Source organism: Magallana gigas, chromosome 8, assembly GCF_963853765.1.
Source record: "Magallana gigas chromosome 8, xbMagGiga1.1, whole genome shotgun sequence".
NCBI classification, from domain to species: Eukaryota; Metazoa; Mollusca; class Bivalvia; order Ostreida; family Ostreidae; genus Magallana; species Magallana gigas.
In genome coordinates, this window is record NC_088860.1 from 43,236,691 (window position 1) to 43,254,881 (window position 18,191).

General features: G+C 30.9%; 1 protein-coding gene and 1 long non-coding RNA gene across 4 annotated transcripts; one reads left to right on the top strand and one right to left on the bottom strand.

The window, feature by feature from the left end:
* The first annotated feature begins 193 nt into the window (after positions 1-193).
* LOC105330201 (uncharacterized) lies at positions 194-17,415 on the top strand. 3 transcript variants are annotated; one of them, XM_066068418.1, is made up of 7 exons: positions 194-533; positions 1,102-1,303; positions 2,508-2,761; positions 15,237-15,450; positions 15,851-16,062; positions 16,359-16,454; positions 17,031-17,415. In XM_066068418.1, the coding sequence occupies exons 1-7, from the start codon at positions 485-487 to the stop codon at positions 17,195-17,197; spliced, it is 1,194 nt and encodes a 397-aa protein (XP_065924490.1). In that variant the 5' UTR covers positions 194-484; the 3' UTR covers positions 17,198-17,415. The 3 variants fall into 3 exon arrangements, with proteins under 3 accessions (XP_065924490.1, XP_065924491.1, XP_034329360.2); XM_034473469.2 differs by lacking the exons at positions 15,237-15,450; positions 15,851-16,062; positions 16,359-16,454; positions 17,031-17,415 and adding exons at positions 3,060-3,273; positions 3,709-3,923; positions 4,239-4,325; positions 5,189-6,041 and having other exon boundaries at positions 411-533; XM_066068419.1 differs by lacking the exons at positions 15,237-15,450; positions 15,851-16,062; positions 16,359-16,454; positions 17,031-17,415 and adding exons at positions 3,060-3,273; positions 3,709-3,923; positions 5,189-6,063 and having other exon boundaries at positions 395-533.
* On the bottom strand, positions 12,604-13,487 carry LOC136270489 (uncharacterized). Its single transcript, XR_010708235.1, has 2 exons — positions 13,376-13,487; positions 12,604-12,935 (listed from the first exon to the last, which is right to left on the bottom strand). It is a non-coding gene; the product is annotated as an uncharacterized lncRNA (long non-coding RNA).
* Positions 17,416-18,191: the final 776 nt, after the last annotated feature.

The window sequence follows — 18,191 nt, forward strand, 5'->3', positions numbered from 1 at the left end:
ATAAGTAGTTTTCATTTTGTTTCGTTTTATTAAAAACACGATGGCAGTCTTGTATATGGAGAGCGACTGTAGTAGCCCGATGCTCCACAAGAAACGAAGAGGACAAGAAATAACGAAGGACACTTGCATATACACGTGAATTAAGTTATTATCCAAGAGTTTCTAAGTCATTGATTCTTATGAGGAATGTGATGTATAAACATGGTACACATACGTAGTAATGAATAAACAACAAACCCTTTAGAATTAAAGAAATAACCGCTAGGTTTTGACCATCATCCGTTAACTTCTGTTACACAGAGTAGTAAATATAAGACGCAAACAACTCAATGGTACACTAATTGATTATTTAAATAATTCAAATGAAGTAATGAATAGATTGTTAAATAGAAAAACTGATATAACATTATTGTTAGAGGTTTTACTGTGTTTCGTTTAAGAAAGGTGATATGAGAAAGTGAATCTTTTGAACAACGCACAAGAAATGAATTCCTGCTACAACTTATTTTTAATAGTTGCTTTTTTCGTTAAAGGTAAGATTTTGTTAAAAAGTTTTTAGCGTAAGTTTATCTTTTTATAAGTCCTCTCTCTCTCTCTTTCTTTCTCTCTATCTCTCTCTCTCTCTTTGGGATGCAAGACCGAATTAATTTATTAATTATTCTTTTTAAGTTTGATTAATAAGCTAAAGAGTAATTATGCGTTGTACTCTCATTTATCCGGTGGTATAGAGTTCACTGCCAATTCAATTTCATGTACATACGTATACTAGTATACATATTTCTGCTCCACCAGGCTACAACATCCACAAAAAATCTTAAGTCTATAAGATATTTATTTTGTAATGATTCGTCAATTTAAATCAAAATGTTACACACCCTCAAGGATGGTGTTTATGTCATGTTGTAAATTTTGAATCCGGGTAGCAGTCAACACAAAATTTACATGACAAATTAAATATTGTATTTACTACCACCCGGTAAAAAATTTACAACATGACATTTACATGAACTGTAAATTAAAATGAAATCAGCAACTCGAAAATTTCGGTGAAATCTGGAGGATGACAGAACGCCAAATACTTGAAATTCGATATTTCTAAAGAAACACCAGGCTGCTTGGAATGGATTTCTATAGAAGATGGTAGATACCGGAGACATTGTTACTGGTTCGAAAGAAGCTCCTATTTAATTGGCACCTTTGCAGCAGACGACTATTGTGCCAGGATTGCTAATGGCGGACGCCTCGCGCCGTACATAGATTCATTCCAGTACAATCACCTGCTTAGTTTACGGCCAGCGGACGCGTAAGTTTTAACCTAGTTTGCAGTTAATTCTACCAGGTACTACTTATTTGAAAGAATATACACTCTGTATATGATAATTAATGTGATTTTCAAAGAAAAAAAGTTCTTTATGGCAATTTTGATTAATTAAAATATTAAACATTTCTGTTATTTGCCATAATGATATATCCCTTAATTTCTTGTTTAGAAAAGATGCTTTGGTTGCAGGTATGTTTTATACAGCGGAAATATATTTACACCATTTAAGATGCATTATGGCTTTAACTTTGTTTTCTACGTCAGATTTTTTAAACGAAAAAAGACATATTATTTTCTGTATATTTAGATATACAACAATCTAAAATATGCTTGATCAACATAATTATTCTATTTTATTTTGTTTTTGTTTTTGTTTTTGTTTTGTTTGTTTGTCTGTTTGGGTTTTTTGGTTTTAAACAAAACAAATACTAAATGTAATTGATTATTCAATACATATGTATATTTAGGTTGAAATAGATCAATTTTATACGTCAAGATCAGATGTATGATCTAGTAAATATTACACATGCTTCCACTCGGTTAGACAGACGTGTTGTTCAGCTTGTGTAACAGTATTCTCTTATCCAAATTATGCAATTATAGATACGAATTGCAACTTCTATAATTAAGAGTAAGTTCCATGTTAATTGTAAGAGCAATTGTTTTTTAATATATTGAAGAAGCAAAAGCAAAGGGTCCAAATTCTGTAGTGCTTCTAAACCATTCCAAATTCGTTATTTACTCGATAATCTGGGGATTTTTTTTTAAAATCTAGAACATTTTATCTTCCATAAGTATGTAAGAGAGCCATATAAACCTCTTGTTCGTTATACTTAGTCCCATGTCACCGTAATTTAATTATGATAATGCAGATTGGATTCATGGAATGCGTTCTTTAACAAATGGAAACAAGAAGTCCTTTTACATAACTACACACAATGAATTCAGATTGTGTAAATAAAAACTGATCATTCGTTCCTTCAAAAACAATCGCGGAAAAGCCGATCAATTTCTGTCGATTTTTTAATATGATTTTAAAATGATCAATAGATCTAGAATACGTCAATAGGCTGAAATATACCAAAAAACCTTTTGTTGCAAACCCTTAGAGGTTAAGCGATTTTTTTTTAGCTAGAATGACTGGACGTACATGTATTGTAAATTTGTTAATTATTCTCTTTCACAGAACAGACACGTTCATTGGAACTAACGACATTGCAGAAGAAGACACGTGGGTGAATTTCGACGGAACATCTATTTCCGGAAACGGATTTCTCTATACGATGACGAACTATCCGGTTTCTCAGCCCAACGGATTAACCAGCCAGAACTGTGCAATCATCAATCCGAAACCTGGAAATTCGATCTACACTACTAACCAAACTCAAGACCGATCCTGTACTTCATCCTTATCTACCGACATGTTGTGTTACAGAGAAGGTGAGACTTGTGTGATATGTTTCCTGCTTAAAAGGGTTGGATGTTGTAATGCCTTCTTGTGTAGACAAAAAAAAAATAATGGCTAGCATCTCAACATCTGCTTCTTAAACTTTTAAACTTTTGATGGTGTTAAATGTAGCTTAAATCAATCATACATTTAAAGTATTTTTGACAACATGTCTTCATTTGGCAAAAATCATATTTGGTTAGGAACAGAATTCCCGATTATCACCCCGTATATCTCACGAAAAGTTATAAATAAACAATCCAGCATATTTTGTTAAATAAATCTGTACAGATTATACAGGACAGTGCTTGTCCTGGACTTCCACCGCAAACTCACAGTACAGAAGTCACTGCTATTGGCTGACGTCAACACCGCCAGGGGGCGCCACTGACTGGAGAGTGACTGACGCCATGACCAAGTGTCAGTGCGAGGGGGGACAACTGGCACCGGTGATCGACGACGTTCAATTTTCGTTTCTTACAAATTTTTTGAGCACTATATCAGGGTTTGTGACCAGTTATGTAAACGGTTAAGTCTCATTTTCATATTTTTGATAGGAAACAATATTTTTGAAAAAATTGTAATGCATCTAATGGACGTCTAATGTATGTAAACGGATTTGTTTTAATTCAACATTCATGTTCAAGTGCTTTTCAAATTTCAATCGCATAATATGTTCCATATTTTAAAATCGAATCTGCCTTAAATAAATAACTAAATTTTAAATGCGTGTATTTTAATTTCTATCAATGTCATGCTAAGACTGCTAAAGAGAATAATGGACGCTTTTTTTAAAGTAAGGATGTGTAAACTATTGACATGATAGCATTTCCCTATTTCAAATCAACACTAAGACGCAAAAACTGCTTTGAATTGCCAAAATACTAAGTAAATATAAACTTATAACTTTATTTAAAACCGTTTATTCCTTAAAATATAGCACAACAGGCATGTCAACTGGTGCATGGTTTGGTGTACATAACATCAAGGGAACTCCTGCCAACTGGAACGGAAATCCATCTATAGCCTCGTTTGCATCGCCCCCTCCTGCTGGAGAATACTGTTTTATGGTGTCTATCGATGGTGCACAAACATGGCAACCGTGTAGCTACACTGACATTACAGTTGTATATGGCGCTATTTGTTACAAGCAAGGTATGAGATACAGATAAGAATATCAACTATTTCTTAAAATCTGTAAAATGCATTTGACGCTTTATGATATTCAATTGTTTTCAAACGTGTTTTCTTATATGTTTAAAATATATGATTTTGAAATAAACGAAAAAAGGGCTGTAAACAAATGTAAGACTTCAATATTATTTTTTAATAATAATCAAAACATATATGATATTTGTTTTTTGCTTATGTAAATCATTTTGTATTGTTTTCTAAATCGTGCATAAATGTAAACGTTTAAACTATTATAACTGGAATTCATTCGAACAAATTTGAAATTTGGGCTAGCAGCACCCGTACCTAAAACCTCCAATGTGTCTGCAATGTCTATAGAGGAAATGAAGAAGGAACTCACTATAGATCCAAAGGAAACCAACGGTAATTATAAGATGTGCTTGTACAGTTGTCAAAAAGATACAAATATAGTAAAACGAAATTCACTGATGCTGAGCAAATGGTAAAAAAGTCGTATGAATGATCGACATTTTTTAAATGTAGAAGAATCGATGGGCGTATCCATTTTTGGACTTAATTAATCTCCTTAAGATGAGCTATTTACAAAACTATTGGAAGTTTTTAATTTTATGGTAATTTTTTTTTACCTTAAATATACAAAATATGATTTGCGCGATACTGGTTGACATCAGATCTAATAATCTTCAGAAGAGATGATGCTTTATTCATTTACGAACGAGCCTCTACATGTATAAGCAAAAAAAATTATGGGAAAGAAAAGACCGATAAACCCTAAAACTATGTTGAAAGATCACAACGCTCATACGGAAAATAGAATTTTGAAAGTAAAGTTCAAATATTTTAATAAAATAGTTTAAGATACAAAGAAATGAAGTGCTGGAAAAAATAAAGGAAACATTTTTATTTACCGATGGCAATATCAATGATAAGGATTTTTTTAAAAACATTGATTGAATGCATATTTGCTTCCTGCATGATTTCATGTATGAAACATTTAATTCGTAGGCTCTAAAATTTCCGAATGGTGTTAAATGTTCACAAAACGATTATTTATATATACAATGATAACAATGGAGATAACGTACTTGAAAAAAATATTTTAATGATAACCTGATTTTTTTTAATAAATAAGTGAATGCTTGTAAAATTAAGGATATGCTCAAGAAGAACTAAGGTAAAGAAGTGATTTATCACAAAAGTTAAACAATTTTATAAGAAAATCACACATACAATGTAATTATAAAACAATTTTCATTTCTTTCCAGCATTCAAACTGTCAAAGATCAGTGTGTACGAGGACCGGCCTACAGCCAAGGGTATCGGCATTCTTGGTGTTGTCTTGCTTGGATCATTCTTCGCATTCATCATAGTACTGGATTGTCAACGTTTAGAAAATTTGTGTTCCCGAAAAACAGACGCAACAAACATTTGAGACGTTTCAATGACGATTCTGTTTGTATACAAAAGTTTTTAAACGACCAAACCTTTTTCAAAGAAGACAATTGCATTGATGACCAAAAAATTGTCTGCAAAAATACTTTCAAATCAGATCTATTATTGAATTGTGTTTCTTTTAGTACTCAATTCGTGGTTCTTATGTTGTGGTGTATAGAACACAGTTAAACGTATCTTTCATTTACGGCTTTTATTTTGGTTAAAAGCAGGCTTGGGGCGAATTACATTGTAAAGTAATGCATTACATTACCATTACTTCATGAATTTGGGCATTAAATTACCATTACCATTACTTGATTTTCTTGAAGTAATGCATTACATTACCATTACATGAGTAAAGTAATGCATTACCATTACCATTACTTTTTTTTAAGTAAAGCTAATAAAGAGTTTTTGCAAATGTTTCAAATATACAACACTCTTTAACATATCTACAGCCTCATGCTCAGTATCAGGTTCAAATTCAATGAATAAACAAGAGTCATTCTTTATAATCATATTGTGGCAATATGAACAACATATTGCATAAGTAAAATGATATTTATAGACATTTGGCATGATACAATATCAGATATGAAATAAAGACACAGGATAACATGCGTAACAAAAAACAATTTATGAAATAATGTTGCGGTTTTTAAAAGCCAAATATAAATATATCCCCAGATTACACAAATCTTTATAATTTTGGACACTTAATTTTATTAATTTACAAACAGATAATTTTTCCCATTTATATTTCTTAATATATTTTAATCGTATTTCTTTTTACGGAGGACACTTTAAGACAAAAGATTGCTGTTGCACTTATGATCGAAGTTTCAAAGGGTTCATCTTTTAAATGCATCCATCTTCCGGGCTATACTAAATAAATGTTTTGCAGGAGCAGTCAAAGCTTGGGCTGAAAAATACTGTTTGACGATCTTTATCTTAGGATATATTGAGTGCAATAATAGATTAAATACATAAATCTTGTATTTTCTATCAGTCCAAACTAATGTACAGTGTAATTAATATACAAGAGAGAGAGAGAGAGAGAGAGAGAGAGAGAGAGAGAGAGAAAGAGACAGAGAGAAAGAGAGAAAGAGAGAAAATAAGTAAGATTATTTTCAAATGGGTTATAATATTGGAAGTGATATTGATTTTCATCATGGATGGACAGTGCATTCATTTTGCTTTTAAAGGTGCATGTCTGTCTCCTATTCTATTGTGACATAGCGAAGGGAAGGGGATTGGGGTGTTTAGCACTTCTTATAACAATAGATTGTTTTGATACTTAGATTATCCTGGGGGCATAGTGTGTTGTTGACACATTTCTTACTGAAGTGCAAACTAATTGGAGTAAATTGTTTAAATGATTAAAAACTCTTAATAACAACACTCTTAAAAATGTTATGAAATTGTGCTGTTATCTTTAGTAATATAAACAATTCAAAAATGAATTTTAAAAAACCATTTTTAAATAAAACATGTACAATTAAAACATTTTTTTCTTAATTAGAATTATTTCTTTCTTCTTTAAAAATAAATTTAATCAAATTCAATTTCAACTATTCATTTATTCATCACATTTTTTAAAGTGAACATGCATAAATATGCATAGTAATGCAAAGTAATGCCATGTAATGCCAGCATTACACTAGATTTTGGAAAGTAATGCATTACATTAGCATTACTTGTAATGCTAATTTTGAGGCATTACACATTACTAGCATTACTTTGAAAACATGTAATGCATTGCAATGCATTACCATTACATTTAGCATTACCCCAAGCCTGGTTAAAAGCATCCGTACTTACAATATTAACATACACGTAAAACTTCATGAATTACATATAATGACAATAAATCGAAAACCATCTTTATGTAACGTGGTCACCGTTTTCGATCAGATATAACTTCACTAAGGTCTCTGAAATACAAGGTAAACTATGATAAGGAATGTATCATGTCTTCAAAACAACCGTAGAGTAATTGCATGTATTTCTAAAAATTATTTTGCGTTTTTAACTTTACATGGACGACGTTTTCTTTTTTTGAAAAGTTAAAGAAGGAAGTTAACATGTTATTAAATCCTGCATTAAAATATTTCATGCAATGTATATAATGATTTCTGAAAGTCATTTAGACATAGTTTTACCAGTAAGAAGAAAATGTCATTAAGAACAACTAGTTCTTGTAGTCCATGTTTAATTAGACCGCTCCTAACGCATTATCTGATACTTACCACATCAAGGGAAACCAATTGGAATTGGAATCCTCATAATATTTGTAAGCCATTACAGAAAGAGAATATTTTGTTCTGGTACAAATTTAGGGGGATTAACATGGCGGAGTGGTACATGTATTTCAAGTGACGTCATTGTAATATTCGGCGCAATGTGTTTGAAACATGACATTATCCCCGTCATCAATTTCTATGAAATATAACTGAAAATTCAATGTCTCTGAAAATTTTAAATAAAATCACTTTTCACTTTGCAATTATAAGTACAAATCATTTACCTTAACACTTTTGTATCTATAGTTGTGTGCCCTTGCTGTCATGTAAGTAGTGGTATAGCTGAGAGAGCTTTACAAGAACACTTTGGATGGCTTCTATATAATGTCCAAGATTTATTCAAAATAATGGTTATGGTATGTTCAGAGGATAAATAAAAAGTTAAATACAAGTGTTAAATTTTAATTTTTCTTTTGAGTCATTTTAACAAGAGCTTGGACTTTTGGTAGTTGTGGCAAACAGTAATGTTACGTATGCCTGGCAATTTCATTGCTAGCCACTTTGTCATTGCTCTTTGAAATCCGATTTGTCAGGCTTTTGAGCTAAGACTACGTAATCGGTGTATACGTCGCTTAAAACTTGGGCAATTTTTAACTTGTTTTGACGCAAGAAATAGGTAGCTAAGACCTACTGAAAGTCCAAGGTCTTGTTAAAAATGGTTTTAGATGCATCCTAATGAATGAGGAAGGGGCAGAAGTAAGTTTACCTCGTTCAACGAGGTAATAGAATTGCCTTCTTGCAAAACAAAAAGGTTGATACTTTGGAAATTCAATTAAATATGTTCGAGTGCTTTCGCAGTGAAATTAACTTGGTTTTGTTTCATGACACTTAAGTACCTAGTAAGGTGAAACGGGACTTACTATATAAAACTACGTTAAATAAAAACTTGTAAATTGGTTTTATATTCTAATAATGATAAGATACACTGATTAAAAAAATGGATTCGGAAAATGAAAAAAAAAAATCAATGAAAATTTAACCTGAATGCTGTAATAATGAAAAAAAATGGATAATTAGCGAGATGATATAATTCAAGGTTCACTTTAAAATTACGTTCTTTCTCAGGAAATTATGAGATATATTTCACATGTGAAATTCAATTTATTTATGAATACAATGATTTAAATAATAAAAAAAAAATTCAGTCATTTTATATAAGATAAATCAGCTTGTTGTTATAAAAATATAAAATTGAATTCTTATATTTATGATTACAACAATTCTCAAAAATATAAATGTAATATTATAATGGTTAATCAGTTTTTCCACTTCATGCAAATAACAAATATCGGTATTTTAGATAAAATCTATATATCAGTTCTTTCACTACTATATTTGCAAACACTTACTCATAGAAAGAACGAAACATTTTGGATAAATGGTAATACCCGTATTACTACACAAATAATATTAGCACGATGACCTCATTTGATGATTATTTTAGTTCCCGTCTCGCCTAGATTAATCTGAAGGTCAGATGAAATTCCCAAATTTTACACATATAAGGCCTTTTCTAGATACAAGGCCTTTTCAGAAAATATGATAAGACTTTGATGTAAGCTCTTGACAGGTAAAAAAACACACCAAACACTCCACCTCCATATTTAAGTTAAACAAACTTCTCTATGACCTACTTTAAACTACTTCATCTATATTACGGTGGAGTAACAGAAAACGGATTTTACTTATATTGATTATCTGTACTTGACAAAAACAAAACTCAATAGATGTGCCTTTGATGATTTTTTAAATAAAAATCATCCCATCGTTGTCCGGAAATATTCGGTTCGTATATATAAATTTTCTTCATTGAGTAGATAAAAAGAAACACTACGTCAAAGGAAAGCCAAGTAAACATTTCTCTATGTGCCCTTCCGTTTCATTATGAACACGTTGATTGTTGCTTTTCTTACGAAAAAATCATGTTTGCCAAAGAATATCGGCTTAGGTTATGCATTACATTTCTGCTCAAATCTGTTCTCATTTACGAAATAAAGTAACAAAATTAAAAAACGCAACATTTCATTGGATGCGCTTTATGTGAGGAGTCCCTATGCGGTAAGGATTTGTGCTTTTGTCTATTACTAATTTTCAATCTAAAGTTGAAAATGATTACATGAAAATTAATAAAATACACTTTTATTCTAGTAAACGGTAAGTAATTAGTTCCAATCAGACCTTGAACCGTTTATAATTCTTACTTTTGGATTTTTCAATATACCATGGTGTTCTAAAAAAGATTTAAGACTATTATTCATAAGCTCTACCTTAATTATGTAAAGGTAAATTTCTTAAAACTAAAAAACTGATTATAATGAGAGTAATGCTTTATCATAGCAAAACTCCATTTATCGGTTTATGAGGAAAAACCTTTCAATGTACTTGTTTTTTAAGAGTTGACATTCACGTTGCAAGCTATTGAATGCACAAAACTATTGAATTAAATCAATTAATAAAACGTAACGTGCTTGTAAATACTTAATAATGAAGAATAAAACATAGTAGGCCAAGAGTACCATGAGTCTAAATGTTGTTCAAAAATGCAAAAATGAAAGAGTTTTCTTATAAAGTTGAGCTCAATTAAATTAATTTCACAGTTTTATAAATCATTTATATCAAACACAAAATGTGTAATGAATTCTTAAATAAAAAATGGTAGATCTGTGTATCTAGAACATTAAGTCCAATTATTTGTAAAATAAAAAATATTCACGCTCAATGAATTATTTTATCATCAGAAATAAGTATTATTTTGCCTTGTGCTTTTTAGATCCGAATAAGAAATCAAGAAACTAACTGGTGTTACTTTACAGTGATTGTTCATGATTAAATAGCAGTAGTGACATTACTTCTAGAGAACTTCTTCGGTTTTGCAGACATAATTCTGTCTGTAAAGTGTAATATAGAACATTACGGCATTTATAACGTTAACACCATAACAAAGACAGGATAATGAAAAGATATATGTATTAGTGAAATGTTAAATCACAAACATTGAACGATGCTTAATGTAAAATGTCAAAAGCGAAAATGAAAAGCCAGGAATTGGGCTGTTGCAGTGGTTTAAATAGTTTAAATTTACTTAGAAGGAAACAGATTGTTGGTGTTAAGTCAATTACAGATCTTTTAAAAATATTTAAAAAAAACTTTCTTTAATTATTTATCAGACTTATCATATTTTTCCTTTTTAATATACAATTAAAGTTTTTTTTTTTTTTTATAAGGCGGATCAAATGAATATCTGCTATAAATTACTCTTCATATGGCCATGGCACTTTTTTATCAAAGGTAAGGACTGACTGACTTATATCATGATGACAATTGCAACTAAATTACTGAAATAAGACAAAAAAAGAAGACAATCTTGGTTTTTCGCAAAATGATCTTTCTCTCTTTCTCTCTCTCTCTCTCTCTCTCTCTCTCTCTCATTTGACTGCAATTTGAAGAAACAGATGGCTGCCTTGCATGGATTTCGTCGGCAGATGGCAGATACAGGACGCATTGCTACTCGTTCATAAGAAGTTTGACTCCAAAGAACACTCTTGAGGCAGACGACTACTGTCGATTAAAGACTGGTGGACGACTGGCGCCGTACATAGACTCATTACAGTACAACCACCTGCTTAGTTTACGGCCAGCAGACGCGTAAGTTTTAACCCGATATCACTAGAAATGATCCAAAAAAAGTTTTATACTGTAATCATCTATATTATTCGGTTTTTCGTGTTTGTGGGTTTTTCATCTAGTAAAGTAATTTTAATATCTAGAAACAGAATTTAACGGCAAATTAAATTAGAAACTGTAAGTAATATTTTATTTTTATTGGCATGGGGCTTCTTTCTTTACCCTTTTGCTCTGAAATTGCAATTTTTAATGAAGTGAGTTATCATCTATAATATATCATCGAAACAGAAATAGATATAAACTTTTGTGAACTAAAAAAAGTATTTAGTTCTTCAACTTAAGATTTATCAGGAGTTATCTGAGAGTCTTCAACCTGTTTTGTAATCTACATCTGACTGTGAAATCTGAAAATTTAATAAAAGCATGAATCTTTTGTTTACTTCTAGCTGTAGAATATATTGAGTTATGTATTAGATACAATGGGAGCTTTTGTTTTCCTTAATTTTACAAATATTTTGTGTATATGCCAAAATATGTAGATAAAATTGATACCATTTGTTATCGGACTGAAAATAACGATCTACTAATTCATAGAGAAATCCTTGAGTATGCCTTAAACATTATGAATGAAGCCAAACGTTTTTGATACTTTAGATATTTGGGATGAAAGTGCATGGTAATAATTCATATATATTATGCAGAAAAACAAATATCTTAAAATTTAAGTTAACGTTGTATTCACATTTATTTAAAATAAACCGGAGTTTAACTAATGCCATAAATGACAATTTTCGTATATTTTATATAAAGGAAACTTTACAAGATGCAACATCTCAGGAATATCGTTTCTTTATTTTCTTTATGAATTTTATTTCATGATCATGGAATTAAGCTATGCAAGTATGTAAAAATAAGCAGCTTTACCAGGAGAATCAATAAAATTGATTTTTTTCGGACCTAGACATTGTTACTAATTGTGATTCAGAACGCTGTTGAAACAAACAAGTTTGAAATCTAAGTGGTCCATTTTCAACCAGTTTATGGATTGATTGAAATACTCCAGAAACTTTAAAAGAATAGAATGCACAAAATATTCATTATTTTGTCAGACCCCAATTCTCTTAACTTCTCTAACGAACTTATAAACATTAACGCTAATTTATTTACTTTTATCAACTCCTTGTGATCAATTCAATGATTTTTAAAAAGAAAAATGTATCTTTAAAAAAATAATCGTAAAACCCAATGATTTGTAGTCTGCTTGGCGTCTTTTTTTAGAAACTTCTTAAACAAGACCAACGAAACATGAATTACATACACTCATTAAACTGTAATTATTTTCAAAGACTTCGAAGTTTATGTATCCAAGAAATATTTTGTTCTTCATATCTTCTAGGGAACGATATGTAAATCTATACAGAGTAATGGGCAGCTCTGAATATAATTTGGTATTGAAGACTTACGCTTACGTTTAGGTGATTCTCACCGTGGTCGTAACTCTTCTTCAAGAAGTTATCTTTGCGTGACTGTTCTGTCGCGTAAGGATGCCCTGGTCCGGTCTTGCACAGAATGTTTAACCTCTTACAAGTACATTAACAACAACTCCCAGGAAGATTGTCAATGTGTATGTGTATTTGGATTTGGTAAAAGACTGAAATATAAACAAAGGATACAATGAAACACTTTGAATTTCATATAAAATAAATTAACACACCGTTATTAAGTGATGCTAATATATAGTTATCAATAATAACACTATGCATAAAGCTTATGACACTTATGGGCTTCCATAGAAATAAAATTTTGCAGCATAACACTTGGACATATAGTTAACCACAAATATTAGCTCAAATCTATCAGAAAACATTCAAGATAACTTGTAAAACTATCAATATAAAGTTTAGCAAATAATTCACAGAAAGTTGTTCAAATCAAAACAAGCCTATGTTTACATTTGTTGCAGACGACAACACTCCAATAAGAAAGCTTCAATTATTACACATAAAACTGATTATGGCTACTGTAAATGCTATAAACATGTTGAAATCATCTTTTTACAGAATAATAAACAAGTTTTAAATCATTACTTACTCTGTGGTAGGCTAAACTTAGCAAAAAATACAGAGCGCGGTGTTCAACCGCATAAACAAATGGCGGGCTTCGAATGACAATTTTACCGAAACACACAAGAGAGTTCTAAAATGAAAAATCAATAATTAAAGAAAGATAACTCTAACATTTGACAGAACAGTGACATTTCGTCCATTTGCTTTATTTTACTATTGTATAGCTCACGTTTTATCATAACTAAATCTTCAAATTCGATGAGGTTTTACAGTAACGCAAATGAATATCTAATTATTTTTTTTTTTACTTTTGTGTGTCCTTTAAGTCAAATCTGAACAGAACTTGTCCAAAATTTGGTTTTAAGTATAAATACGTAGTTGGATTTGAGGAAAGGTGAGGTCACCAGTTGGACTTTTTAACTAACACTGAATAGTTTGCTTTATTTATTTGTTAATTGGGGCTTTAACTGCGTCTAGCTACAGTTACATTGCTAAATACATGCATTGCAATTAAGGTAGTTTTTTCAAGGCTTCTTGTATTATTAATATTGGATGTTAATTTGTATCACATGACTATACAAAATGACTGAAATATTTGAAATACTTTTTAAGCAAATAAACCCTTATTGATAAAGCAGTACAAGCGAATAGAGTAAATTCAATATTCATTAATTTAGAAACATAATGCATTTTGTGTGGTTTACTTGTATTTTAATATTTTGATGAAAATGTTTCAAATGGTTTATATAATAAATGCTCTGACCTGACTGTCTTTCAGAACAGACACGTTCATTGGAACCAATGATATTGCATTGGAAGACACGTGGGTAAATTTTGACGGAACTCCGATCCATAATAATGGATTTATATATACAATGACAAACTATCCCGTAGATCAACCTAATGGAGGAACCGGACAGAACTGTGCTGTTATTAATGCAAAACCTGGTGATGCGATATACATTCCAAGCGAAACCCAGGACAAATCCTGTACAACACATTCATCAACTGACATGCTTTGTTACAACGAAGGTAAACCATTCCCACTGTATGTTGAATCCTTCGTGTCAGGTTTGCTTAGAAGTATACATGATTGCAAGAATACCGTTACTGACATGCTTTGTTGCAACGAAAGCAGACCGTTTTACTTATGTGAGCCAAACCATTTATGTGGGGTATCCTTCAAAGTTCACATGATAGAAGGAATATCGTTCTTTACAGTAACGAATATTGAGGGGGGGGGGTGTTTCAAAGTTTTCTAAATGGTTTATAACAATTCAATTTAAGTATTTTTACACTATTTAGTGAACTACTTCAAATACTTATCCCTGTCCCATCAGCATAAACAAAATCAGAAAATATACTTAACATCAGCTTAACACTCGCGCACAAATGATAAACAAACAGGACTTTTCACATCCATTAAAACGTCATTTCAGTTTCACATTATGGTGTATAAGATAAGCTATCGAGTTTTAAAAAGCGCTGAGAAAAGACAACAAAATTATTGTAACATAGCTTATATTTTACGACGTTTCTGCTAAAATAAACACTTCAGGCTTTTTGAATGATTTCACACTGTGATATTTAGGCATAATCATTTAGGAAGATCTTGGAAGAATGCATTGCCATCTTGATGTTTAATGAGGGAGGAATTATTTCAATATTAAAGTAGTTTCAATATTGAAAAGCTTCAAACTCTATATAACTGATGTTTAAATGCTTGTAAAAACCTATAGAGTGACCATAAATGTAAAACTCCCATTAAAAAAACTGTGCACAAGAAATATTGAAACGTTTGTCATAAGTAGATCCAAACATAAGCATCAATAAGAAGAAAGTAAACTCAGAAAAATGCACGAATAATGTTTTTTAAAATATGACAGATTATACAGGACAGTGTTTATCCTGGACCTCCACAGCAGACTCAAAGCACAGGAATCACTGTTACTGGTTGACGTCAGCACCGCTACGGGGCGTCAAGAACTGGAGAGTGACTGACGCCATGACCAAGTGTCAGTGCGAAGGGGGACAACTGGCACCGGTGATCGACGACGTTCAATTTGAGTTTCTTACGAATCTTTTGAGCACCATTTCTGGGTTTGAGATTTATCTTCATCCTGCTCACATAATTTTTAAATACATTACAAATCTTTTCTAATATATTTTTGTTTTTTGTAATGCATCTAATGGAAATCTGATGTAATCACAATATCTTAATTCATTTCATTATCCAAGTGAAAGAAATTATAAAATAATGATTTATTTTTAATTCAATGTATCTAAAAATAGCGAACGACACATATATGTTAACTTCTAGTAAAGTGTATAACAGATCGACTTTTTAAAAAAAAATTACCATTGCTGTTAAAATCCTGTTGTATGTAAAATTTATTTTATAGCATTTTTGTATTAATAATTGATGTTATAACCCAAAAACAAATGAAAATTGCTGAAATACTGATATAAAATGATGATAAATATTATTCCTTAAATTTAGCACAACAGGCATGTCAACTGGTGCATGGTTTGGTGTACACAACATTAAGGGAACCCCTGCTAACTGGAACGGAAGTCCATCTATAGCCTCGTTTGCATCGCCCCCTCCAGCTGGAGAATACTGTCTGAAATCAACCGCAGGTACACACACATGGCATCCGTGTAGCTACACGAACATTTCTGATGTATATGGCGCTATTTGTTACAAGGAAGGTATGATTAACAGCAATAATATCAATGATATCAATTAATTCTTATGTTCTGTAAAAGACATGTCTAGCTTTATGACGTTTGATATTCTCAAGAGTGGGGTTTTTTATATTTTCAAATCATTATAAATTTAAATAAATTATAAGCAAAAGTAAAACTGTAATCATTACTTTTTATATAATATGTAAGTCATATGCATGTAAAACTGTGTTGCATTTAAAACTTAGAGTCATATTTAGATTTTAAACGAATAAAACTTATGTAAACATTGAAATTCATGTGAACAAATTTTAAATTAGCGTTAGCAGCGCCGGTACCTGTAACCGCCAATGTCTCTGCAATGACTATAGAGAAATTAAAGAATGAACTCACTATAGATCCAGAGCGAACTAATGGTAATGTTTGAATGTGCTTGAACATTCATTAATGCAAACTGATACAAATGCAATGAAATGCAATATAGAGTTACAAAGCCAGTAGAGTAGAAAAATGATTAAAAATATTAGGCAGATATGATGCCAAATTTCTTTTTTTAAACCAGTCTAGGTAATTCACTAAAAAGAAGCATTAGATAAATGGTGAAGAGAAGACAGATAAATATGTTATTAACATTAAAACTAGGTTAAAGGACAAGAACAAGGACAAAGATGAAGCTACAGACATTAGTATATTTGACAGCTTTTTACAGTTATATTATAAAGTAATTTTGGGTAACAAACAATAGTGTGATCGGATATAAAGGCAAAGGAAAACTAGAATAAAAGCATGCTGTTTGCTTCAGAAATATCATATTATAGAACATGGCTTCCAACCATGACATCAATTAAATAACAAAATTACTGATATCTTGTGCAATATCGTCATACTTAAAGAGAAGTAAAATAAAAATATGATATATTACGAACAAAATTCAAACTTATTCATCAAAAAGACATCTCATAATTATAAAAACAAGTTTTACTCTTTTCCAGCATTCAAACTGTCAAAGATCAGTGTGTACGAGGACCGGCCTACAGCCAAGGGTATCGGATTTCTCGGCATTGCCTTGCTTGGATCACTCTTTGCATTCATCTTTATTCTGGATTGTCTACCGTCAAAAAAAAAAATATGTCAGAAACACAGACGCGAAAACGCCTAAGATATAGAAGTATTGAAGGCGATTCTTTCTATGAAAACAATTTCTGAAGAAATAAGCTTCTCTAAAAAAGAAAAAAAGAAAAAGACATTTGCATTGTTTCCAACAAATTGACTTTAGACAACTTTTTTATAATCAGGTAGTAAAATGATTTGTGCTTCTATTAGTACCCACATTTGTTATTCTTGTGTTGTATAGAACATAATAAAACGTCTATAGGAGTGAAAATATATAGGTATGGTGTCTGCTGTTTTATCTAATTCAATGTATTCCTTTATACATGTACTTAAATAAAATACTTATTAAAACAAGATTGGCTCTTTCCCTTTCTGAATTGTGTGTTGTTTACATTATCAATACTTATATTACTAACAAATCGTATACAGGGACATTTTCGACCCATTTTTTTGTCCCTTCACATTTGCAAACGATTTGGCTTCCGTTTTGAATATCCCTACATAATTTTTTGGTAAAAGGATATCATTCTAGACATTTGAATTCGCAAAAATTTGAAATTTGCTCGCAGATAACGATCAAGGGCAAAATGAGCGAAAATAAAACCGGGACAAATATCTTTAAATATACAAAAATTACATATTAGCACATGAAAAGTTCAATATTTTGGTTTTAGAAATCTGTCTACGTTTATTTTGGTCACCGTTTTTAAACAAGAATTATTTGTTTGTGAAATCCAATGTGAACTATAACTAAGAATGTACTATTTTGTATTTGTATAATGACAGTTGAGTGCGAAATGCAAAAATTTGTCTTTCTTATATTAACTAAGTCGACCTTTTTCTTTGAAAAAGGTTTAAAAAACTGTAAAAATGAAAACATACTCAATGGTTTAATTATTTCATTTTGATGTATAATTATATAGAAAACCATTAGACACAGTTTTCCTCAGTAAGAAGATATAATATTAAGAACAACTAGTTCTTGTAACCCAAGTTAAATTAGGCACCGCCTTTAGAAATGGATTAATTTAACACAGATA